At 43.8% G+C, this 25972-nt stretch overlaps 1 protein-coding gene across 6 annotated transcripts in view; it reads right to left on the reverse strand.

The window, feature by feature from the left end:
* Nucleotides 1-25972, reverse strand: part of gria4a (glutamate receptor, ionotropic, AMPA 4a) — a 126549-nt gene that overhangs the window by 22017 nt on the left and 78560 nt on the right. For all 6 annotated transcript variants that reach the window (XM_037546359.1, XM_037546361.1, XM_037546360.1 and 3 more), the window contains exons 10-12: nucleotides 25586-25792; nucleotides 21125-21498; nucleotides 6353-6551 (exon numbers count right to left, since the gene is read on the reverse strand). In XM_037546359.1, the coding sequence (XP_037402256.1) occupies nucleotides 6353-6551; nucleotides 21125-21498; nucleotides 25586-25792 (780 nt within the window). The remainder of the gene's footprint in view (nucleotides 1-6352; nucleotides 6552-21124; nucleotides 21499-25585; nucleotides 25793-25972) is intronic.

A 25972-nucleotide genomic window follows, 5' to 3' on the forward strand; every position in this document is an offset into this window, starting at 1 on the left:
GACTAGACGTAAACATGTGATCCATTATGGTCTTTCATTCAAGCAGAAGAGCTGAAGCAGCTCACTCTCCTCTACTGACCACTTTCAGCTGCTGAGGATATTGGAATAACAGTAGATCCTCTCTGATGGTCCTCTAGCGCCCCCTTCAGTACTGAGTGTTTTAAACGCCACAGCAGAGTTTGTACTGAAGGGCAGAGCGTTTGCAGTGTGTTGGCTGAATCCGGTCATTTGCTTTTGAAAACTTGAAGCTCCACTATTTAGGTGGAACAGGAATATTCAAACAAGAAGCTGAGGTGTCAGAATGTAACTGCTGCACAATTTAAGATGGAACGGGAAAATTAGAACAAGAATCTGAGGCGCCAGAATGTACCTGCATCACCATTTAAGGTGGAACAGGGAAATTAGAACAAGAAGCTTAGGCATGGGAGTGTAACTGTGCACCATTTAATGTGGAACAGGAACATTAGAACAAGAAGCTGCAGTGCCAGAATGTACCTGCATCACCATTTAAGGTGGAACGGGGAAATTAGAACAAGAAGCTTAGGCACGGGAATGGAACTGCTGCACCATTTAAGGTGGAACAGGGACATTAGAACAAGAAGCTCCAGTGCCAGAATGTACCTGCATCACCATTTAAGGTGGAACGGGGAAATTAGAACAAGAAGCTTAGGCACGGGAATGGAACTGCTGCACCATTTAAGGTGGAACTGGGAAATTAGAACAAGAAGATGAGGTGCCAGAATGTACCTGCATCACCATTTAAGGTGGAACGGGGAAATTAGAACATGAAGCTGCAGTGCCAGAATGTACCTGCATCACCATTTAAGGTGGAACAGGGAAATTAGAACAAGAAGCTGAGGTGTCAGTGTGATAGAGGGTTAAAGGGTGTGATAGAGGGATATCTAGATAACAGGGGGAAAATGTACACAACTACACTGAGCAGAAATGCCCTCCCTTCCAAAAAAATAAATATAAAATGTAAAGGTGAAGCAATGCATCTGCACCGTTCACTGTAGCGATTAGTGGTATGAATGGCACTCTGTGCAGGGCTGTAGCTTATAACAGTGTTATTTCACGCATGGGGTGTGATATCTACTGCAGTGTGTGTGTGTGTGTGTGTGTGTGTCTAGGAAGGTCATTGTGTGTGTGAGCTTCTCCCTTTTCACACTTTATAAGAAACAACACATTCTTCATTTCTGCTGCTAACACCACAGCAGTGTGTGTGTGTGTGTGTGTGTGTGTGTGTGTGTGTGTGTGTGTGTGTGTGTGTGTATGTGTGTGTGTGGCAGAGTGGTGCAGTGGTCTGTGACAGGCAGCAATCCCATAATAATGTCAGTCACGTCCGGTCTGGAGCACTGCAGCAACCCGGCAACGGACTTAAATAAAACATCAAACACACACATAAACAAACACATAAACAAACAGGTACACAAATGCTGACAGCTCGAGCCCTGGCGCTTAACCTGCACTGAGTGCAGTGCACACAGTGCATCCAAAGTAGGGGTCTTACACTCAGACCACCTGGGAAACACTAGCCCGGTGGTCTTCTCCAAGAGGGATGCAGAGAAAAAGTGTGAATTTTAACAACAAATCATATGTGAGATATATTTGTCTAGTAGTAGGAAAAAAGACTGATAAACTGTGGGGGTCCTACTCGAGTTCAACCTGCTCCCTTCCAGAAAAAGCATTAGAGGTATGAACTCTTGAGCCGCTAAGGCTGTGTTCACACAGCAGGGAAAAGCGGCCTGAATCTGTTCTTTCAGGCTGTTTACATTGTTTTAATGTGAAGTAAATGTAATTCGTTACTGTACTTAAGTAGTTTTGTTGTGTATCTGTACTTTTTCCTTTCACTCCACTACATTTCAGAGTCTAATATTTTACTTTTTCCTCCTACATTTTGAGAAATCTGTCGTTCCTTTTGGTTTCTGTGTATATAAAAATGTAACATGTCAAAATGAAAGAAGCGCAAAGCCAGAGCACCAATCAGGGCCCAGCGGTCACTTTGTTTAGAGCTGGTTTTGACCTGTTGGTCATACCGACCCAGTGCAGCACACGGTTCAACGTCAGTGCAGCAGCATAAAACTTTGGGAGAGTCTGTTCAACATAAATGATGAACTAACCTAACTTTGTGTAAATAGAGCACAATATAGATATTATATAGATAATATATACAGTGAGGCAAATAAGTATTTGAACACCCTGCGACTTTGCAAGTTCTCCCACTTAGAAATCATGGAGGGGTCTGAAATTTTCATCTTAGGTGCATGTCCACTGTGAGAGACATAATCTAAAAAAAAATCTGGAAATCACAATGTATGACTTTTAATAATTTATTTGTGTGTTACTGCTGCAAATAAGTATTTGAACACCTGTCAATCAGCAAAAATTCTGGCCCTCAAAGACCTCTTAGTCTGCCTCTAAAAAGTCCACCTCCACTCCACTTATTATTCTAAATTAGAAGCACCTGTTTGAGGTCGTTAGCTGCATAAAGACACCTGTCCACCCCACACAATCAGTAAGACTCCAACTACTAACATGGTTAAGACCAAAGAGCTGTCCAAAGATACCAGAGACAAAATTGTAGACCTCCACAAGGCTGGAAAGGGCTACGGCCAAGCAGCTTGGTGAAAAAAGATCAACTGTTAGAGAAAATATTAGAAAATGGAAGAAGCTAAACATGACTGTCAATCTACCTTGGACTGGGGCACCATGGAAGATCTCACCTCGTGGCGTATCAATGATCCTAAGAAAGGTGAGGAATCAGCCCAGAACTACACGGGAGGAGCTGGTCAATGACCTGAAAAGAGTTGGAACCACTGTTTCCAAGGTTACTGTGGGTAATACACTAAGACGTCACAGTTTAAAGTCATGCATGGCTCAGAAGGTTCCCCTGCTTAAATCAGCACACGTCCAGGCCCGTCTTAAGTTTGCCCATGACCATTTGGATGATCCAGAGGAGTCATGGGAGAAAGTTCTGTGGTCAGATGAGACCAAAATAGAACTTTTTGGTCTTAATTCCACCCACCACGCATGGGGGTGGAAGCATCATGCTTTGGGGGTGTTTTTCTGCAAATGGGACAGGTCGACTGCACTGGGCCATGTATTGCGAGATTTTGGGGAACAACCTCCTTCCCTCAGTTAGAGCCTTGAAGATGGGTCGTGGCTGGGTCTTCCAACATGACAATGACCCAAAGCACACAGCCAGGATAACCAAGGAGTGGCTCTGTAAGAAGCATATCAAGGTCCGGGGGAGCCTAGCCAGTCTCCAGACCTAAACCCTATAGAAAATCTTTGGAGGGAGCTCAAACTCCGTGTTTCTCAGCGACAGCCCAGAAACCTGGCTGATCTGGAGAAGATCTGTGCGGAGGAATTCACCAGGAAAACCTGGTAAAAAACTACAGGAAACGTTTGACCTCTGTAATTGCAAACAAAGGCTACTGTACCAAATATTAACATTGATTTTCACAGGTGTTCAAATACTTATTTGCAGCAGTAACACACAAATAAATTATGAAAAAATCATACATTGTGATTTCCGGATTTTTTTTTTTAGATTATGTCTCTCACAGTGGAAATGCACCTAAGACGAAAATTTCAGACCCCTCCATGATTTCTAAGTGGGAGAACTTGCAAAGTTGCAGGGTGTTCAAATACTTATTTGCCTCACTGTATGTACACATATCGTGACTGATGCAGCTTTTTTCTGAATTTCTACAAACACCATTTCATTTTATAGTAAATTAGTTTGGGCTGGTTTATGTTTATGAACAGAGGCCTACAGATCAACATAGTAAAGGAGCTCATCTGTGATCCTGAGTTTAAAGCTGGTTTTTATTCAACTTAAACTTGGAACTAAGTTGTAAATAAATCTGAAACTGAAACTTTGCTTGTGTGTAAAAAGTGATTTCAGAGCCACTCGGTTCTCCCTGATGGAAACTGTTTACCTTCAGTGTTTTGTGCTTATGATTATTTTAATAGACGTCAGCCTCACTAATTAATGACGTTCTATTAAAAGACTTTCACCTGAAATGAGTTCATGAAGCGAGTCTTGTTGTAAAAATGATAACAGGACATCAAAGCCATAATTACTCTTTTAGTACTTTTACTTTATACTTAAGTACATTTGAATCACAGGAGCTAGGTGTATTAGGTGTTTCTAATAAAGTGGCCAGTTATTGGAAGTAGAAGGTGGGTGTTTCTAATAAAGTGGCCAGTTAGAAGAAGTTGAAGGTGGGTGTTTCTAATAAAGTGGCCAGTTAGCGCAAGTAGAAGGTGGGTGTTTCTAATAAAGTGGCCAGTTATTGGAAGTAGAAGGTGGGTGTTTCTAATAAAGTGCCCAGTTACTGGAAGTAGAAGGTGGGTGTTTCTGATAAAGTGGCCAGTTATTGGAAGTAGAAGGTGGGTGTTTCTGATAAAGTGGCCAGTTAGCGCAAGTAGAAGGTGGGTGTTTCTAATAAAGTGGCCAGTTATTGGAAGTAGAAGGTGGGTGTTTCTAATAAAGTGGCCAGTTATTGGAAGTAGAAGGTGGGTGTTTCTGATAAAGTGGCCAGTTAGTGGAAGTAGAAGGTGGGTGTTTCTGATAAAGTGGCCAGTTAGTGGAAGTAGAAGGTGGGTGTTTCTGATAAAGTGGCCAGTTAGTGGAAGCAGAAGATGGGTGTTTGTAATATAGTGGCCACTTAGTGGAAGTAGAAAGTGGGTGTTTCTAATAAAGTGGCCAGTGTTTGATGTATCTAAAGGTGCTGATTTGACTGCTTTAGTTCTGAAACCCTAAACTGAGTTGTATCTGATTATTATCCCCGAGTGTGATGGTCCCGGTACGCAGTGGTTCTAGAGTGTGTATAACACGTCAGATCTGAACTGCAAGCTGTTCTTGTAGTGCGTGTTAAATTTTTAACAGCCTCCTCATTCCTCGACAGCAGGTGTGGTACAGTAATAATGGAGCAGGAGGAGAAACTGAGAGCTGTACAGTGCTCCTCATTACAGCTCTCTCGCTCTCTCTCATCCACTCTCAATCTCTCTCACCCTTACACTCTCCTACCACCGTCTCTCATCTGCTCTGTGTCTCTCGCCTTTCATCTCTCTGACTCTTACCACTCGTTGTCTCTTTCTCAGCCTCTTCCTCCCACTCTTTAACCCTCAGGTCTGCGTTATGATCAGCTCTGATTGATCTCAGACCTGCTGGCTCAGTGCTGGTGCTGCTATGCTTGGAAATTGTTCAAATAAAATGATGGTTAATAAAAACTCGAAGCTGCTTTTGGATGAACTGTCTTCATAGATTGTATGTAGGTTGCCACTTTTTCAACAAGCTAATTTTGGAGACGGCTCTGTCCCAATACTAGCTGTTAAAGTCTAAATTCAGTAAAGCCCTATTCAGATTGGATTAGTTTGATCAGAGCAGGGCCAGTAAAGCAGTCGGTGTGTGATCTGACTGGCCGATTAATAGTGTATAAATGATCTCTAACTTCTCCAAATTACACCAAATATCCTGAATCCAAACACCATTACACAGGTGTTTGCACCAGCATAACAAACACTATCTAACAGGACAGAACATGCACTATGCTGCGAAAAGAGCTTTCAAGCTCATTTTTCTTCTCCTTGCAGTTCAACTGTCACCAGAAATGTGAATTTCCATCGTTTCATCAAGAACTTCAAATTAAGCTCCATTTTAGCTGTTAGCCTTGTGAGTTTGGAGCTTTGAGTTTGAAGCTCCGAGTTTGAAGCTCTGAGTTTGGAGCTCCGTGTTTGGAGCTCCGAGTTTGAAGCTCTGAGTTTGGAGCTCTGAATTTGGCAACTTGAACTATAACATTACAGCTTGCTAAACCCATCTTAACAGTCCACTCCACTGACCACCACTTCACTCAGCACTGCACTACACTACACTACTTGGCTCTGACGGTTCACGCAGTGCACCATGGGAATACACACAAATCTCCCCAATAATACAGTAACTGCAGCTAACAATGCTAGCAAAATAGCCTGAGGAGGACTCAAAGTAGTCTGATGGACTGAGCCCTTTGCTCCAGTTTCAGATGCCTGAGTGTTCTGCATAAAACTGGCACAGAAACTTAAACCCTGCAGTTCTTCTCCTTATCTCCTCCATTCCAGACTCTGTTACTCTGTGTCAGTAACTCATCCAGTTATCCTAAAACTTGAGAGTCTTTCCTTTCAAATGAGACCGAGATCATGACTGTAGACCAGAGCATGATGGAACAGCACCTCTTTACTTTGGGTATGAAGTTTCAGGCTAAAATGAGGTGACTGTTTTCAGGTTAAGTCTCAGTAAATGTCAGATTAAATTCAGACATATTGTGGTAACAATAGGGCAGATTTGGTCAGCAGACACTCTCACCCTGAAGAACTCTTTGGTGGATCCAGCATCCAGCGTTCCGTATGCTATCTCCGTCTGCTTGGCCAAATCCTCGGCACTCTCTATGGGAGACACCATCCGTTCCACGGTGAGGAACGCAGCCAGATTAGCCGTGTAGGAGGAGATGATGATCAGGGTGAAGAACCACCAAACACCTCCTACAATGCGACCTGAGAGAGACCTGCGAGAAAGAGAGAGAGACAAAGAGGGAAAGGAGTGAGAGAGGCTTTAGCGTTCAGATCTAAGAATATTTTGGAACCAGTTCTTTTTTGATCTGTGGTCTTGTGTCTTGTTTGGAGAGAATATTTTTCCACACACACTTTATATCAGCCTCAAATTGGAGACTGAACCTCCCTCCATGCAGCAGACGGGGCTAGAACTTTTAGAATGGATGGCCAGGCCAGACCCAGAGATTTTTTTTGGGTGTCACACTGCTGATAAATAAATAAAATAATAAAATCCAGTATGAAAATGACTCTAACTGGGCAAATACTGTGAGATTTGATCCCGTTTTTAAGTCTGATTTGGTAAGAGCCAACTGAATTTCATGATCGGCCTGACTTTCAGTTACATCGGCCGTTGTATGCCGTGCAATGTGAGAGGGAACAAACAAGCTCCTATTGAGCAGTTGGATGATTTTGGTTGCTTGTCTCACAGTCTGAGCCGCCTTCCGAACCGATGGGGGCAGTTGTGAGCTGGAGATTAGGGAACCGGCCCTGTGACCTGAAGGTCCCCGGTTCGATCCCCTGACAGTACATGTCCTTAAGCAAGACCCCCAACTGCTCCCTGGGTGCTGTGGATATGGCTGCCCACTGCTCTGGGCAAGTGTGCTCACTGCCCCCTAGTGTGTGTGCATTCACTAGTGTGTATGTGGTGTTTAACTGAACAGATGAGTTAAATGCAGAGGGGAAATTTCCCCATTTTGGGTCTTTTGCACTTTATGAATGAAGGAGTATGTCTGAACGCAATGGTCTATTGAAACGTATAGTGTGAGTCACCAAAGAACGTCTGTCTGGCTTTATAAAGTGATATATTGTCATTTTACTGTACTAAATCTGTCAATCATTTCCACTGGAATAAAATATTACATCAATGCAGTTGCTGCTGAAAGTAAACAAAGCCCAAACTGTGTTGGTGTAACATATTTCAGATATGTCAGAACCTTTTGTTCACTTTAAGGAAAACATTTCATACAGATGGACTGTAGACATTATCAGTTAAAGGTGCTCTGTTTACAAGTTGCATGTGAGTCTTAGACGGTTCGTAAACATTGCAGAACGACTTGATTTTCATTTCAGCGCTCATGATAACAGTTAGAGGCACGAGCAGCGTGGCAGAGCGTCCCAGACGCCTGCACTGAAGAGGTGCTGTATTTTAGAGAACAGAGCTGTTCCCCATGTACTTAAATAAGCCATGAAAATAAATGGACATTAAACAGGAACTAAATGAAAGCTTGTAGAATGCTAACTCTCCTGTCATCAGGAGATCGCAAGTTCAATCCTTGGTGGTGCTGCAGCCATCCGTAGCTGGGAGTCCAAGAAAGGACAATTGGCCTCGCTCGCTTTGGGTGGGTAGGGTGGCCCTTCTTCTCCCCCCATCACTCAATGCAATGCGCAGGCGTCTGTCAGCTGATGGTAACAGATCAGGCAGTCGGCGCTTTCCTCCGAGGGCATTCGGTTGTCCAGTGACGCTGCATGAGCAGCAGTTCAAAAAGAAGCGGTGGCTGCTTTCACAAGTGTCGGAGGACGCATGTGCTGCCTTCACCCTTCTAGCATTGGTAGTGTCGTGTGATTGGAGGAATCCTAACTAGCAATGACTAAACTGGGGAAAGAAATTGGTTAAAAATGCTAAGTGTTTCTTAGGCTCTGTCATCAAGAGATCAAGAGTTCAATGCCTGGTGATGCTATGGCCGTCCGTGCCCAGGAGTCCAAGAGAGCACAGTAGTGTTGCAGGTGTCTGTCAACTGACGTAGCAGGTCTGGTGGTAAGCATCTCCTCCGAGTGCAATCGGCTGTTCAGTGACACTGCATTAGTGATTACATGGTTCTCTGCACGGTGAAATGGTTCTTCTGATTGATAGAAAAGTGCTGTAGATGGATCTGTGTAGCACCAAAAAGGGTTCTTTTATTGTTACGGTTTCAAGCTTGTAATAGAAGAACCCTTTTGAGTGCTATATAAAACCCTTTTTGCATGTTAATTAAAATTTTCCATCAATCTGAAGAAACATTTCAACATGCAAAGAACCCTTTAATCATACAAAGGATTCTCAGAGTGTTCACACTTCTAGAAAGAACCATTTTCTTTACAGAAGAACCTTTAAAGAACAACTTTTTTTAAAAGTGAAGTTAAACAGGCTGTACGCAGGTCTCCTGGTTGGTCTACCAGGTTTGAAGCCATCGTCCAATCAGAAGTCAGAGTGCTGGCGAGGGGGGGCAGTTGTCCCACCCTTTTAGAAACCATATCTTTATTGATCAGAGTAACTGATCAGACTGATTATCCGTCTGAAATGAGCGTGTGTAGAACTTTCTCTCTGCTCAGCAGCTCAAACTGCCCCTTCAGCAGAATCAGCTCTACACACGCTGCACTTTGAGTAACTCAGCACAGTGACATCATCCGATTAATTACCCTCATTATCATTAAATTACTCGGCATCTTTCTCTCTCTCTCTCTCTCACTCTCTCTGTCTTCTCTCCCTCTCTTTCTCTCTCTCTGTCTCGCTGTCTCTCTCTGTCTTCTCTCCTGTCTCTGTGTCTCTCTCTGTCTCTCTCTCTCTCTCACCCCTTTTCTCTCTCTCTCTCTCTCTCTCTCTCTCTCTCTCTCTCTTTCTCTCACCCCCCCCCCCTCTATTTCTCTCTTTTACTCTTTGAAGAACCTTGTATCTTTTATCTGAAATAACAGGCTGGCATTTAATGTTTTCCTCCTGACCTTCGTTGCCGTGTGTGTGTGTGTGTGTGTGTGTGTGTGTGTGTGTGTGTGTGTGTGTGTGTGTGTGTGTGTGTGTGTGTTTGTGTGTTATGGGCAGAGCGACTGTTGCTGATGCACTGCAGAGCAGGAATGAATTCTAAACAGGAGAGAGAGCAGAGAGAGGTGCAGAGAGAGAGATACACAGAGAGAGAGAGAGAGAGAGAGAGAGAGAGAGAGATGCAGAGAGAGAGATACACAGAGAGAGAGAGAGAGAGAGAGAGAGATGCAGAGAGAGAGATACACACAGAGAGAGAGAGAGAGAGAGACACACAGAGAGAGAGAGAGAGAGAGAGAGAGATGCAGAGAGAGAGAGAGAGAGAGAGAAAGAGAGGTAATGCAGGGAGAGATAATGCAGAATGATGATCAGGTTTGATCAGCGGAGTGGGGGGGGGGGCTTCCCAGCATTGCTAGTGGTTTTGGTTCGATTGATAATCTTTAACCTTTTCAGCTCCGTTCAGCTGAGGTTTAAATATTTGACATATTTCTGTTATTATACTCATCACTGTGAATATGTGTACAGTGAATATTTGGCTGTAATAAAACTAAATAACATTTACAGCCAGATCAGTTTCATAAACGCTGACATAAGAGAGCTTAATGTTATAAAATCTAGAAAAACGATTTAAAGTAAATGCTGATGTAATATGTAAACATGTAAATATGTAGAGGTGAAGGAGGAAATGCTAGAGGAGGAGGAGGAGGAGGAGAATGAGGGGCAAGAGCTGGAGGAGGAAAAGGAGGTAGTGGGGAGGTGGGTGAGCTGGACGAGGACAAGGAGGGGAGGAGGAGGAGGTAGAGGAGGAGGAAGAGCTGGAAGAGGATGAGGAGGAAGAGAAGGGGGTGAGGTGGAAGGGGAAGAGAATCTGGAGGAGCAGATGCATGAGGAGGAGGAGTTTTAGGAGATGGGACAGGAGAAGGTTCTGGAGGAGAAGTTGGAGGATGTAGAGGAGTTAGAGGTAGAGGAGGAGGTGTATAATGTCAAGAAGGTTTAAGAAAAGTAGTGGACGTGGAGGGGGATGGGGTAGAGGAGTAGGAGAATGTGGAGGAACAGGTGCAAGAGGAGGAGGAGCTGGAGGAGAGGGGACAGGAGAAGGAGCTGGAGGAGAAGGTGGAGGATGTGGAGGAATTAAGAGGTAGAGGAGGAGGTGTAGAACGTCGAGAAGGTGGAAGAGGTAGAGGAGGAGATGGAAGTGGAGGAGGTAGAGGAAGAGGAAGTATAAGAGGTGTAGATGGTGGAGGAAGAGGAGGTGGAGGTAGAGGAGTTGTAAGAGGAGGAGGAGGTAGAAACCGTGGAGGTAGAGGAGGAGGTGGAGGAGGTGGTTAAGATGAGGTGTAGTTGGAGGTAGAGAAGATTTAGGAGGTGGACGTCCATCCATCAGTGAGACAGCAGTGATACAACACATTCACTCTCACACACACACACACACACACACACACACACACACACACACACACACACTACATTATTTTTCTTCCTCATATCTACACTCACTGTCCACTGTATCAGCTTCACTGACCGTATAGTTTCACTCTGTACTTCTACAGTTACAGACTGTAGTCCATCTGTCTCTCTGCATACTTTGTTACCCTGTTCTTCAGTGGTCAGGACCCAAACAGAGCAGGTATTACTTGGGTGGAGCTCGTCCCGCAGATGTTTGGATTGTGATCTGGAGAGTATGGAGGTCAGGGCAGCAAACTCTCCATCACGTTCCTCAGACTGTCCCTGAACAATATTTGTGGCAGGTTATCCTGCTGAGAGAGGTCACTGCCATTAGGCAACCTCATCGCTGTGAAGGGTGTACCTGGTCCTCAACGATGTTTAGGTAGATGGCTCCACTATGGATGGCACTGATGTCCACATGAATGTACAAACCAGAACATCACCCAAAGCATCACTACCTCCACCAGCTCTTCTTCTTCCTGATGCATCCAGGCCCATTCCTTCTCCAGGTAAACGGTGTACTCATACCCAGCTGGTGTAAAAGGAAGTGAGACTCACTGAACGAGGAGATCTTCCATCGTTCCAAGGACCAAGGCTGGCACTTGCGTGCCCATTATAGGAGCGTTTGATGGTGGGCAGCTTTTATTGTTGATCTCTTGATGTCATCTACATAAAGTTTATCACAGCAATAAATGGACAATACATTTGAACAAAAGGCAAATTACTTTCACTGACAACATGGGACTGAGGTCATCCTCTGGATTTGTTCATCTCTTCTTATACTTTCCTTTAAAGGCTTTTCATAGAACATGATCCTTATATGTTTCATATCAAAATGCTCCGTTATCTTCATCACTACTTTCCAAAAGCGCTGCAGCAGCTTCAGCATCTTCAGCATCTTCAGCAGCTATAAACTCTCTGCAGGCCATTTCACACAAGTCTCCGATGCAGACTGAGTGAAGAATAAAGGGTTTCCGGCTTGATGATCAGTGCTTAGTGATTTTCTGAGTGTCCATCAGTCAGTTTCACACAGAATGTAGATGGACACACGAATCCACCAGTTCTACACGGTGAGAGGCAGATGAGGTGTATCTCTGCCCCTCTTCATAGGCTCATACCTCTGGATGTGATTCACGTAGGATCTCGGGATAAGATGGAATGGAAAGGGCGACTCTACAGATTCACAAAGTGTTTGAACTGGATTTCTGTGCTGGATCATCACAAAGACACAGACAAAGATACAGAACTGAGGATTTGGCACATGGGTGAGTTTGTGGAACCCAGAGGGTTAAAGTTGCTCTACTGTCAGTTCAGACCAGACAGGATGGCCTTCATAATCCTCACACACTGATCACTGTAGATGATATACACTCACCGGCCACTTTATTAGGTAATGTTCAATTGCTTGTTAACACAAATAGCTTATCAGCCAATCACATGGCCGCAACTCAATGCATTTAGGCATGTACATGTGGTCAAGACAAATTGCTGAAGTGCAGACCGAGCATCAGAATGGGGAAGAAAGGGGATTTGTGTGGTTGTTGGTGCCAGGCCGGCTGGTCTGAGTATTTCAGAAACTGCTGATCTACTGGGATTTTCATGCACAACCATCTCTAGCGTTTATAGAGAACGGTCCGAATAAGAGAAAATATCCAGTGAGCGGCAGTTGTGTGGACGAAAATGCCTTGTAGATGTGAGAGGGAAGAGGAGAATGGGCAGACCAATAAAGTGGCCGGTGAGTTTATATTATATATACATTCAGTTGGAACGTGCAGGCACTGCTGCTCTCACTGGACATTGTGTGATGACAATTGAAAACCGGAGATCACATGACCTTCATGTTCACTTTCTAGGGTCAAAATGATATTTCTGGATTATTAAAAGTAATAAATACATTCTGATGGAGAATGAAATTGTGGCTGCTCATATAGGTTCTCTCTCTCTCTCTCTCTCTCTCTCTCTCTCTCTCTCTCTCTCTCTCTCTCTCTCTCTCTCTTTCTGTGAGTGACAGTCTAATTCCAACACCAGCCCAGGAGAGAGATGGAGCATCTTAGAAATAAGTGATGAAAATAGAAAGTGATGGAAAGATATATAGAGAGAGAGAAAGAGAAAGAAAACCAGACACAGAAAGAGCAAGAAAGAGAGTGAGCGAGAAAGAGAGAGCGACAGGGAGAAGGTGAGAGAGGGAGAGAGAGAGATAGAGTGAGAGAGAGAGAGAGCGAAGGTGAGAGAGTGAGAGAGAGATTGATCTTGTAATTCTCATTCTTTCACTTCCAGGTGTGTTTGATGAGGAAAAATCAATTTGCTTCTGGAACAAACACAGTCACACACACACACACACGCACACACACTGTGTGATTAATGAATGTGTGTTTCAGTGTATCTAGTGGCTAATATGCTCAATGCACACAAAACTGCTGACCAGGCTAATGCTAATACTAACGCTAACGCTTATGTTAATTCCACTGCTAACTCTGCAGTTCAGTTAGCGCTGCTGTCTATTGCTAACTCTGTCTTATGCCAGATTACGTTCAGTAATATAACCGTGTCATGTGATTATTTTGGCTGATTGTGATCCCTGGTGGCTGCCAACTAGGCCTTTCTATGGTTTCCTTAGTGGTTGCAAAGGTGTTAAGGCCGTTGCCGTATTATCTTAAGTGGTTGCTAAGGTGTTGCTAGGCCACTGCTATTGTATCCCAGGTGGTTGCTAACTAGGCCAAGCTGTAGTAAAATTAGCTGTGGTATTTAATTCTAATATTGAAGGTGGTTGGTAAAGTGTTACTAGGCTGTTGCTATCTTATCAAAAGTGGTTGCTAACGTGTTGATAGGTCATTGCTATGTTATCCCAGGTGGTTGCTAATCTCATTTTTGTGGATTTTTATTTTGAATACGACAGCTGCCCTTTACATTGTTTGAAAGTGTGATGATTAACAGACCAATAGAAATGCTCCAAAATCAGCTGGAATAAAAGCTTTACATTAACTTACATTAATAGTGGAGAAGGTTTTTTCTTTCTCCTGTAAAGCAACTGTTTTTGGCAGTGAGAACATCTGGCCATAACAGTGAAAAACTGTTATGTTTAACCAAAATGAAATTAAATCTCCTCACACATCACTGTTCGACTGGGAGAGAGAGTGATGGTGATGTCATCGGCCCACTGAGTGCTCCTGCAGCAGTGCATACTGGGAGTCCGCAGGTGATAATAGACTAACAGATGGTACGTTTACACACATCTCACCCACACACACACACACACACACACACACACACAGAGCATTAACAGGAAATTGATTAAGTAATGCTAACGCTACATTTTCATCTAATGTCTAACTGCTACAGTTAATAGCCTGCCACAGCTAATGGGAGTGACCAGTGAATCACTGTAAAAGTGGGAGTGCTGTGACACTGTACAGCTGTGTTTATGTGTTTAGCAGCAGGACCAAGCTAGAGAAACTTACCGAGTCAGAACTGTTCACAGTGGTGGTGATAGAAACCAGACGTCCACCTCTAAAAGCTCCTCACAGAAAGTTCCTACAGTAAATGGTTCTGAATTCACTGCCTGATGACTGAGACGCTGTTTTATGATAGTTTGAGAACTTAAACTCCATTCATGGTGGAGGGATACATGCAGGGAGATGTGAGGCAAAATAGTCCCCAAAGAAAACTGATTATTCCAGATTTTCCATCATCAACATTCCATATAAACTCAGAAGACTCGTGTAGGTTCACTGGTGGGTCTGGATGGTAAATAAAATGTCTATATTTGTGTTGTAGTCATGGTGATGCCTGGCTCCTATCACCATCGCTGTAGACATCCGGACCATTTCACACCAAACCTCTCTAAATCACTCTGTTCACATCTCACACACTCAATTATACAGTGGAGCTATTAGAGAGGGGTTTCTAATAAAGTGGCCAGTGAGGATTTGATGATGTTTCCGTTATTTTGTCCACTTCCCCGTCCCCTGGGCTCTGATGAAGGCCATGAGAGCTGTCAAGAACCACAGCAGGAGGGCAACAACCACAAGGTCTGGGTGGGTTGGTACTTGAGTCCCAAGCCGCTTCTCCTGGGAGTGGTGATGGAGAGTTGGAGCAACAAGCTCCCTTTCCTCAACTGCTCAGGTACTCACACTGCCTTGATGAGAGCCAGCTGATTCTGGTTAGGCTTTGGCAGTGTTGGCACCTTTGAAAGGAGGGAACAGAGAGCTCTGCTCTGCCTCCTGTCACCGCAGCCTTTTTGTGGTAGACAGACAATGGCAAACTGGATATTTCATTTTTTTCAACTGAGCCGCAATGGAAAATTCTGCCACCACAAGCAACATTCCGTAGACTGCAGCAGTAAGTGCTTGTAACTTGCCTCATCTTACATAGTTCCCCTTAACTGCCATTTCTTAACCTTATCTAGATCACTTTACTGGGACCAGCACACTTTCAGCTTTAAACATCATTTTTATGCAGCAAATCTTCCCACAAAGTGGTGATGCAATACACAGTTAGAAAGCTTGAAATCCCAGTGTTTGATTCCCACAAACTATTTTATAATCCATTATTCACAGCAGTTAATTTTTTAAAGTCTTATTTGCAGCATGAGCACTGAATGAGCAAAGGCCAGCAAATCTGTGTGTCCTCACCTTCTCCACAGGGAAACTGTAAACCAGAACATGTGATCTGATAACACGGCGAGAGTCAGAGACCAGTTTAGAGATCTATGAGTGCTCTGTTCTAGACTCTTTTACCCTGTGACAGTGATTCAGACAACTGTTTCAAATGAGGCCAAGATCATAACTGTAATCAAGTATATATACATACATACATACATACATACATACATACACACACATATATATATATGTACATACAACCCCAATTCCAATGAAGTTGGGACGTTGTGTAAAACATAAATAAAAACTGAATATGATGATTTGCATATCCTTTTCAACCTATATTCACTTGAGTACACTACAAAGCCAAGATATTTAATGTTCAAACGGATAAACTTTATTGTTTTTTGCAAATATTCACTCATTTTGAATTTGATGCCTGCAACGCGTTCCAAAGAAGTTGGGACAGGGGCATGTTTACCACTGTGTAACATCACCTTTCCTTTTAACAACACTCAATAAGAGTTTGGGAACTGAGGACACTGTTGGTGAAGCTTTGTAGGTGGAATTCTTTCCCATTCTTGCTTGATGTACAACTTCAGCTGCTCAACAGTCCGGGGTCTCTGTTGTCGTATTTTACGCTTCATAATGCGCCACACATTTTTGATGGGAGACAGGTCTGGACTGCAGGCAGGCCAGTCTAGTACCTGCACTCTTTTACTACGAAGCCACGCTGTTGTAACACGTGCAGAATGTGGCTTGGCATTGTCTTGCTGAAATAAGCAGGACGTCCCTGAAAAAGACGCTGCTTGGATGGCAGCAGATGTTGCTCCAAAACCTGTATGTACCTTTCAGCATTAATGGCACCTTCACAGATGTGCAAGTTACCTGTGCCATGGGCACTAACACACCCCCACACCATCAGAGATGCTGGCTTTTGAACTTTGCGCTGATAACAATCTGGACAGTCCTTTTCCTCTTTGGCCCGTAGGACACGACGTCCATGATTTCCAAAAACAATTTGAAATGTGGACTCGTCAGACCACAGGACACTTTTCCACTTTGCGTCAGTCCATCTCAGATGAGCTCGGGCCCAGAGAAGCTGGCGGCGTTTCTGGGTGTTGCTGATATGTGGCTTTCACTTTGCATGGTAGAGTTTTAACTTGCACTTGTAGATGGAGCGACGAACTGTGTTCACTGACAGTGGTTTTCTGAAGTGTTCCTGAGCCCATGTGGGAATATCTGTTACAGAATGATGTCGGTTTTTAATGCAGTGCCACCTGAGGGATCGAAGGTCACAGGCATTCAGTGTTGGTTTTCTGCCTTGCCGCTTACTTGCAGAGATTTCTCCAGATTCTCTGAATCTTTTGATGATATTATGGACTGTAGAAGATGAAATCCCTAAATTCCTTGCAATTGCATGTTGAGAAACATTGTTCTTAAACTGTTGGACTATTTGCTCACGCAGTTGTTCATAAAGCGGTGAACCTCACCCCGTCCTTGCTTGTGAATGACTGAGCCTTTCAGGGATGCTCCCATTATACCCAATCATGACACTCACCTGTTTCCAATGAACCTGTTCACCTGTGGAATGTTCCAAACAGGTGTTTTTTGAGCATTCCTCAACTTTCCCAGTCTTTTGTTGCCCCTGTCTCAACTACTTTGGAACGTTTTGCATCAAATTGGAACGTTTTGAATCAAATTCAAAGTGAGTGAATATTTGCAAAAAACAATAAAGTTTATCCGTTTCAACATTAAATATCTTTGTAATTGTCTTTGTAGTGTATTCAAATGAATATAGGTTGAAAAGTATTTGCAAATCATCGTATTATGTTTTTATTTATGTTTTACACAACGTCCCAACTTGGGGTTGTAACATGCTGTTGGGACAAAAATCTCCATTTTTGTTGTTTTTCAGTTTTTAACATAATTTGACAATGCCTGTGGTCCTTTACATTGTCTCTAAATTTCATGAGGAATGGACCAGAAAAAATGGCCCACAATTGCTTGGAAAGACGTCTGGTTCCATTGACTTACATTAAAAGGAAAGCAGGTTTTTTCCTTCTCCTGTAAAGTTACCATTTTGGAGATACAAGGTTTTGTCCCAATGTCAACTATATATTTGTCAACTATAACTATAACTATATAGATATATATAGATATATAGATATACAGATATATATGGATATATAGATATAGATGTTTAGTAAAAACAATAAAACCATGGTTCCATTCTAATGAACAATCCCTGGTGAAACGATTCTATACATTGATGGAGATGGAGATGTACATGGTTCTTTATGGCACCAAAATGTGTTCCTCTGTTGTATACAAGCTTCACAATGTAACAAATAGCAGACCTCTTTAAATGCTCTGTAGAACCATATACAACACATTCTCCATCATTCTGAAGAACCATTTTACCATGCCGTGATCCATGCACATGGTTCTTTGGTTGTTCATATATAGGACCACTGAGCCTCATTCTCCAATATCTTTCTGAGTTTGTTCTTAAGTGTGTTCTTGAAAAAGGTTCTAAGTAAAAGTATCCGTTTGATTCTTGGCGTGTTCTTAAAGTGCAGAACTGTTCTCACATTTGTGCTCTTCAGGGTGTTTAAATTCTGTTCTTACCTAAGAACAAAACCCAAATTAGAGAACATTGTTGAATGTCTGTGTCTTCATCAAAACTGTGGGTTTTAAGAAGAAATTTCTTTGGAAGAACGGTTGCTGAATGAGGTCCGTAGCCTTTACTAAAGGACTCTACTATGCACCCGCAAAATGACACACAGTTGACCCGTCCTGTCCAAACTCTTCCAAACATATTCTCTCTCTTTTGTCCAGATGTAGTAATTTCTCTAAATTCAGACACTAGCACTCCCTGGACACTGGTCATGAATTTTTCACTCAGCCGCATCCTCAGCTTATCAATAATGAAGCAATATATTCTTATGAATATTGTAAAGATAAAGTGCGGTTATGCGGCCTGGCCACGGCCGGATTAAAGTTTGATTAGAGCGGAGATGTCAGAGAAGAGCTGCTGTCCATTCATCTCCACAAACACAGTTAAAATGCACTGCACACGCGACACCCCCCATTGACATCCTCCCCCCCGCGCTGGGCCCTCCCCTAAAATCATATTCAGGTATGCAGGAAGGATTTCAACTAAACTATTATTTGAAAAAAAATACAAAAATAATGGTGATAGGGCAAGTTAACATGTTAACTCTATAGATTCTTAACAACACACTTTTTAAATGTTGTTAACTCATTTTCCTAGTTTGAGAGTTCAAGTCCATCCATCCATCCATCCATCCATTTTCCGCTTCTTCGGGGTTCGGGTCGCGGGGGCAGCATCCTGAGCAATGAGGCCCAGACCTCCCTTTCCCCAGCCAGTCTCCTCCCCGGTGGACTTGCCTGTGACAACTCCCAAGGGAGGCGTCCAGGAGGCATCCTAACCAGATGCCCGAACCACCTCAACTGGCTCCTCTCGATGTGGAGAAGCAGCGGCTCTACTTTGAGTCCCTCCCGGATGACCGAACTTCTCACCCTATCTCTAAGGGACAGTCCAGCCACCCTGCGGAGGAAACTCATTTCGGCCGCTTGTATTCGCGATCTCATTCTTTCGGTCATTACCCAAAGCTCATGACCATAGGTGAGTGTGGGAACGTAGATCGACCAGTAAATCGAGAGCCTTGCCTTATGGCTCAGCTCTTTCTTTACCACAACAGACCGGTAAAGAGCCCGCATCACTGCTGACACAGCACCAATCCGCCTGTCAATCTCCCGCTCCCTTGTACCATCACTCGTGAACAAGACCCCGAGATACTTAAACTCCTGCACTTGAGGCAAGAGCTCATCCCCGACCCAGAGAGGGCTCTCCACCATTTCCCGCGTGAGAACCATGGCCTCGGATTTGGAGGTACTGATCCTCATCCCGGCCGCTTCACACTCGGCTGCAAACCGATCCAGCGAAAGCTGAAGTTCACGGCCTGATGTCCCCAATAGGACCACATCATCTGCAAACAGCAGCGATGTGACCCTGAGGTCACTAAACCGGACACCCTCCATCCCCTGACTGCGCCTAGAAATTCTGTCCATAAAAATTATGAATAGAATCGGCGACAAAGGGCAGCCCTGACGGAGTCCAACTCTCACTGGGAACGAGTCTGACTTACTGCCGGCCATGCGAACCAAACTCCTGCTTTGTTTGTACAGGGCCTGAATGGCTCGTAGCAAAGAGCCATGTACCCCGTACTCCAACAGAATACCCCGGGAAACCCAGTTGAATGCCTTCTCCAAATCCACAAAGTACATGTGGACTGGTTGGGCAAACTCCCATGAACCCTCCAGAATCCTGGAGAGGGTAAAGAGTTGGTCCAGTGTTCCACGACCAGGGCGGAACCCGCACTGCTCCTCCTGAATCCGAGGTTCGACTATGAGCCGGACTCTCTTCTCCAGTACCCCTGCATAGACCTTGCCAGTGAGGCTGAGGAGTGTGATTCCCCTATAGTTGGAACACACCCTCCGGTCCCCCTTTTTAAAAAGAGGCACCACCACCCCAGTCTGCCAATCTAGTGGCACCACCCCCGATGTCCACGCAATGTTGAAAAGGCGTGTCAGCCAAGACAGCCCCACAACATCCAGAGCCTTGAGGAGCCTTCAAGTCCACTTTTTCAAATACACATTTTGAACAACACATTCCAGTATGGCTCTTTTAATAAAACCAAAGTTATTTCCATCTACTGCAATGCTGAGAACTTGTCATATACACTGGTATATACCCTCATTAGTTGGTGCATGCAGATACTGTTGCTCTCACTAGACATTGGTGATGAAAATATAAAACTGTGGTCACTCTGTGAAGATCACGAGATCTTTATTTTGCAGTGGTCAAAATAAAGTTATTGAATTGTTGAAAGTAATAAATACATTCTGATGAAGCTTATTTTGAGCACTCTTTCATTGGGATGGAACCCTCAAAGGAGCATCTTCAGTACCTTTGGTCAGGGAACATGGTCACTGGAACCTTAATCCACTGAAGTTATATTGTTTTGGGCCTTTTATTTTATTTTTCTACTATAGAACGTTTTGAAAAGATGTAAATATGAATCAGTAAAACTCATTTAAAGTAAACAGCGGGGCCTTAAAGCTACCCTTGTACCTTTATGAGTCCATTTATGGGGATCTTCACATAGTTTGTACCATGATGAATGAAAATGTACTTTTTTTTGATGGTATGCAGCAAAATATCTTCTTAAATGGAAAAAAATGAGCAAATAATAAGATAAAAAGCTTAAAAAAACAAGTAATCTTTTAGACAACTTGAGTGACAACTGTTTGGGGAGGTTTAGGCATCCAGAATAAAAGTCTATGTTCTATTTCTGAGCTCTGAACTGGCCTGGTACTGTTTTTCAAACTCGTCTGGTGTGTGTTTGAGTGCTGATACAATAGGTTACTTATTAACCTATAATATAACCTTATAATAGGTTCTGTGCCACATGTTGACACTCTGATTGGTCATCACACAGCTCATTTGCATGAATCCAAAAATAGAGGGCTTCAGAGTGTGTATATAGTCGACTCTCACCGCATCATAGAACATTTTGACACGTTCCATGCAAATAAAAAATGTCTGTATCCTGCTTAAAACATAAGCCCAGAGCATAAAACACCTTCCTGCATTACTGACAATCAATATACAGACCACAGGAGGCTGCAGGTCTCTGGCCTGCGTAACAGGGTCCCTTACCTGGGAGTGAAGTCACAGCCCTGTTGCATGAAAGCTCCGAGGGAGAACCAGAGGCTGTTGAATATTCCGAACTCATTGGGGGGCTGGTCGGCTGGAGCAGATTCCGATCCCTCCTCGGGCTCCTCCGTGTGCCACTCATACGGGCTGAAGCGGCTGACCAGGAAGAGCACCACGCTCACCCCGATGTAGGCGAACACGATGCACATCCAGATCTCGTAGGCCAGCGGGTCCAGGAAGGAGAACACGCCTGGCTTTGACTTCTGCGGCTTCTTAATCATGATGGAGATGCCCAGGCTCATGAATGGCTTCGAGAAGTCTATGACCTCCTCCCGGACCAGCGTTATGGTTAAAGGGGCCACCGCGATCTCCGCTTTCTGTGGGGAGAGCAAGGACAGGAGATTAACGGTCATAAGGTCATGGGGTCTCAGCTATTTACTTATTAACATTCATTTACAATTTACAGTGTATAATTGATTTGCCACACTTGGTTAAAGGTTCCAGAAATATGTTCCATTCCAATTTATGAAAGGTATTAGTGGAGTGCCTGATAGAAAACCTCATTTTCATTTGAATTTACAAAGATGCAGCACATCTTCAACCCAATGGTCAAAGGTTGCTGTGTTGATTTCTGTAATATTAAATGTCTTGCAAGAGTGGGGAGGTATTGGTGAAGACACCGAAAATGGGCATGGAACTATAAATGTACCTAAAGCCCCAGCAGTACTTTTGCAAGTTGTGGAAGGTGCACCAGCACCCAGAAGGTTGTGGGTTCAAATCCCATGACTGCAGGACTGAGTACTTCAAGTAGTACTTCAAATAAGTACATGTGGCATGCGCCTGCCCCTGGGCCCTGACGATGATGGCCAAGAGAGCTGGCAGAAAGGCGGTGCCCGAATATTCAGCGGCGATGCAAAGCCCAAGCTCCCCCGATGGACACAAGTCACAGTAGTGACGGCGGGAGGAGGAGGACAAAGACGCTGGTGCCGACCACTAGAGGCACCAGAGGAAGGAGTGAGTCCTGAGCTCCGCTGCCCGGGCCCCGCCCCCTGTTACGCAATGAGGCCGCTTCGTTCGACCCAGGTGGCCGAGTTACCAGCTAGGGACGGTAATGGGGAGGTGGAGCGGCGAGCTGTCATTCCCTCTCGACTCTGGTGCTCACTCTGCCCTCAATGAGAGCCTTTAGAAAGAGCTGAGAGGGAACAGATCGAGGGAGGGACAAGCAGCAGCAACAAGAGACTGAAGAGCTGAATAGTTCGAGACAGAGACTGAAGAGCTGAAAAGCTGGAGACAGAGACCTAAAAGTCTATCTTAAGTCACTGAAAAGTGGCCAGCATAGCTTGAGGTTTGGTTTGTATTAACTTAGTTTATTTTGTGGGAAAATAAAGATATGGCTACTGCAGCTCAGAATCCTGCCTCCAGTGTCCTCCTTGAGCCCGGGGTAGCACAGGTCATGCTACAGTACACTAATACATAGTATTCACAAAACCTGGAAAAGGAGTCCCATGGCCATATTGTTGACATTCCATCAGCATAATTGTACGTGGCAGTCAGGGTAGGCCAGGGGTCACAACCCAAATGTTGAGCAGAGTCATTTTGTCCTTTCAACAATAATCAAACCTCCTTGGGAGTCACGTTTCATGTCCCTTTTACCATCTTGGCTTGTAAATATATCTCAGTATGTGCTGATATACTAGTATAGGATAAAAATATAAGTGAAAATGCAGACTTACTTTGCTCTGGTTTAAGCTTTAGCTCAGCTATAACTGCTTTTCTTGCAGCCCCAGCAGGAAACTTTTATGCAACTGTAAAAGAACATTTAACTTTTTACCAGCTTCTTTTTTCGACTTCTTGTTTGAATTTTCCTGTTCCACTTCAAATGGTGTCTATGTCACCAGAATGTAGATGCTGCACCATTTAAGGTGGAACAGGAAAATTTGAGCATTGCCATTTCGTTAGCTACTAGCTAGTCAAGACTGTTGTCTGTGTTGCTATAGTGACCAACAGTCTGCACTGATCATCAGGGTTAAAGTGTGAATCAGCGGTTCTATATTAACTCCAGTGTTTAAGACCATTTATTGTTAAACTGTGTTGAAGGATCAGCAGAGCTTTATTTTTCTGCAAAAGGAGGACTATTTCATTTTTCCTACAAACCCAATTCTGCTGTAGAGCCTCAAGAGTAAACAAGCTCCGGAGCTGCATGTTGCCGAGCCCTGGTGCAGGCCATGGCTTAGTAACAAACCAAACAAAGACATTATCCATCCATCCATCCATCCATTTTCTAAGCCGCTTCTCCGTCAGGGTCACGGGACAAGACATTATTTCTAAACCAATTCAACATCTGGTGAAGACGGAGCTCAAAGTAGGGGGTGTAAGTCAGCATGGCTGAAAAGTTCCCGAAAACTCTGACTAAGCATCGTGTGTGAAGAACATCCACATCCCTGAGAACATCTGAACATTCGCTTGCTGTTAGGGTGCAATGTAAGTCAAAGTCAACCCGGCCGTCTGTTCCTGAGAAAATTCCTTCCCTCGCGCTTTAGTAATTAACTTAATTAAGAAGCAGCCTAATTGGCTATCTGGGGGGGAGCAAGATGCACTGAATTGAGCTACAGATGCGGAGAGTGTAGCACTTGGCAGTCTGCCTCACTTCATCTGCCCACTGAAGCAACGGCAGTGTTACCTGCATGTTTCAGAAATGAGCACAGAACACCTGGATCTCGCATCCTACAGGAGAAACTCGATCAGCGTGGCCTTCATCAGAAACTCCCTCCCAGTTCCACTCTTTATCCCGAATGTAGCCCACCAGCCGAGACTTGTTTGGTGCTGCTTTAGTTTTAGCACTGGAGCTATGTGGCTAATGTAGCTAACAAGTACACTATTAAAAAAGATGGTTCTTTAAGGGTTCTATATAAAACCTTGAACACTCAAAGAACCATTTGTAAGTTCAAATGGTTTGTTTCATGGTGAAATGGTTTTCCAGATTGATGAAGAATGTGATGTATATGGTTCGCTTCATTGCTTCGTAGCTCCAGTGCAAGAGAAGTAACCGTTAGACCCCGAACACGTCCTGGCTGATCAGCTTCATTCAAGGTATCTGAGGTCAGTCATCAACCTCAAAGTGCTTTCAGTTGGTCAATTTCAGAATAAACGGAGATAACCGCATGAGGACCATCTCACCTTCCAGGATCATCATCCTAATAATACAGGATTTAGTGACTTTTATCCAGCGGTTAAAATGTCAAACCACAGAAAAGGACATCATGATATCATGAGCAGCTTTGGATCGAGGTCAGCTTGGTGCTCTCGACCTCCTGAGAGTTTGTGTAACGCAATGATGAAGGTCCAACACTGTTCTTACATGCTTGACCCAGTTCTTCATGGGTTCTTTAGCAGAATAGTTCTATATAGATCTATGAACACTCAAAGAACCATTTGTACGCTTAAATTCGTGGTGAAAAGGTTCTTCTTTTTCTTGCCTGTTCTGAATGTTTTTGGAAAAATGAATATTTGTGTATATTAATTTGTATTAATTATTTTCATGAGGACCCAAATGCTGAACTAATTACACCACAAACAGAACCGCGGAGTAAACATGACTGTCCTAGTGAACATATTTACACAGAACAGTGTATCTGCAGTGCTGTAGTGTCAGCTGCTCTCAGGGTTCTGAGGTGATGATGTTCTGATGGCTGATGTAAAATCAGTTTCATTTGTATATAATTAGATATAAATCTGTGCTGATCTGCTTGTTGTTGGGTCTAATTGTAATTATTGTACAGAACGTCTGAGAATCACTGCTTTGAAAGCTCTGTGTGACCCAAACCAGAAAGAGGGACTGATATGCTAATGATATGCTAATTACACACTAAGATATGCTAACAATATACTAATGATATGCTAACAGAGAGCAGAAGTGGAACTAAGCCCGTCCCGTTGTGTGCTGGTGCCGAGAGGCTCGGCTGTGAGATGGGAAGTTGTGTCTCAGTTACACACTTGTTAGTAAACCCGTGCTGTGTGTCTAATGAGGTTTTAGCTAATTAACCAGAAGAGAGAGGCGGCTTAATTATGCATTTCAGGTCTTCATAATAATTGAATGCTTGATTGTGAATTGAAAAGAAGTTTAAAAGATGTTCCATTGTTTTATTTGTGAGCAAACTACACTGTCACACCAAGGGTGTTTCCAATAAAGTGGCCAGTTAGTGGAAGTAGAAGGTGGGTGTTTCTAATAAAGTGGCCAGTTAGTGGAAGCAGAAGGTGGATGTTTCTAATAAAGTGGCCAGTTAGTGAAAGTAGAAGGTGGGTGTTTCTAATAAAGTGGCCAGTTAGTGGAAATAGAAGGTGGATGTTTCTGATAAAGTGGCCAGTTATTGGAAGTAGAAGGTGGGTGTTTCTAAAAAGTAGCCTGTCAGTGGAAGTAGAAGTTAGGTGTTTCTAATAAAGTGGCCAGTCGGTGTGCTCTCTTACCCCGTACACCAGCTCCCCAACCATTCCGTTCCATATTTTAGTCTCTGGATCCCTCGCTCCATACTTCCCATCAGGAACTATGGAAATCTTGTATTTGATTCCGATGTGCTTCGCAATTTCGGACGCCAGATCCACGCAGTATCCCTCGTACTGGTCATTCCCTTCATACATCTCCCAGTTCTTCTTCAGCATGACGTACGGTCCCTCCTACAACACACACACATACACAGAGGAAGGGTGGGAAGGGACAGTAACACTGGTCATACGTCAGTAACAGTCTCGGACTGCTGCTGTAGTGATTATTGTGCTGCTTTATGATATCATTTCAATTCTACACTAAAGATGCTTTGCAGCAAGTTTGATATGGACAAAATACCTGCATATTAC

The sequence above is a fragment of the Pygocentrus nattereri genome, chromosome 17, assembly GCF_015220715.1.
Source record: "Pygocentrus nattereri isolate fPygNat1 chromosome 17, fPygNat1.pri, whole genome shotgun sequence".
Taxonomy (NCBI): Eukaryota; Metazoa; Chordata; class Actinopteri; order Characiformes; family Serrasalmidae; genus Pygocentrus; species Pygocentrus nattereri.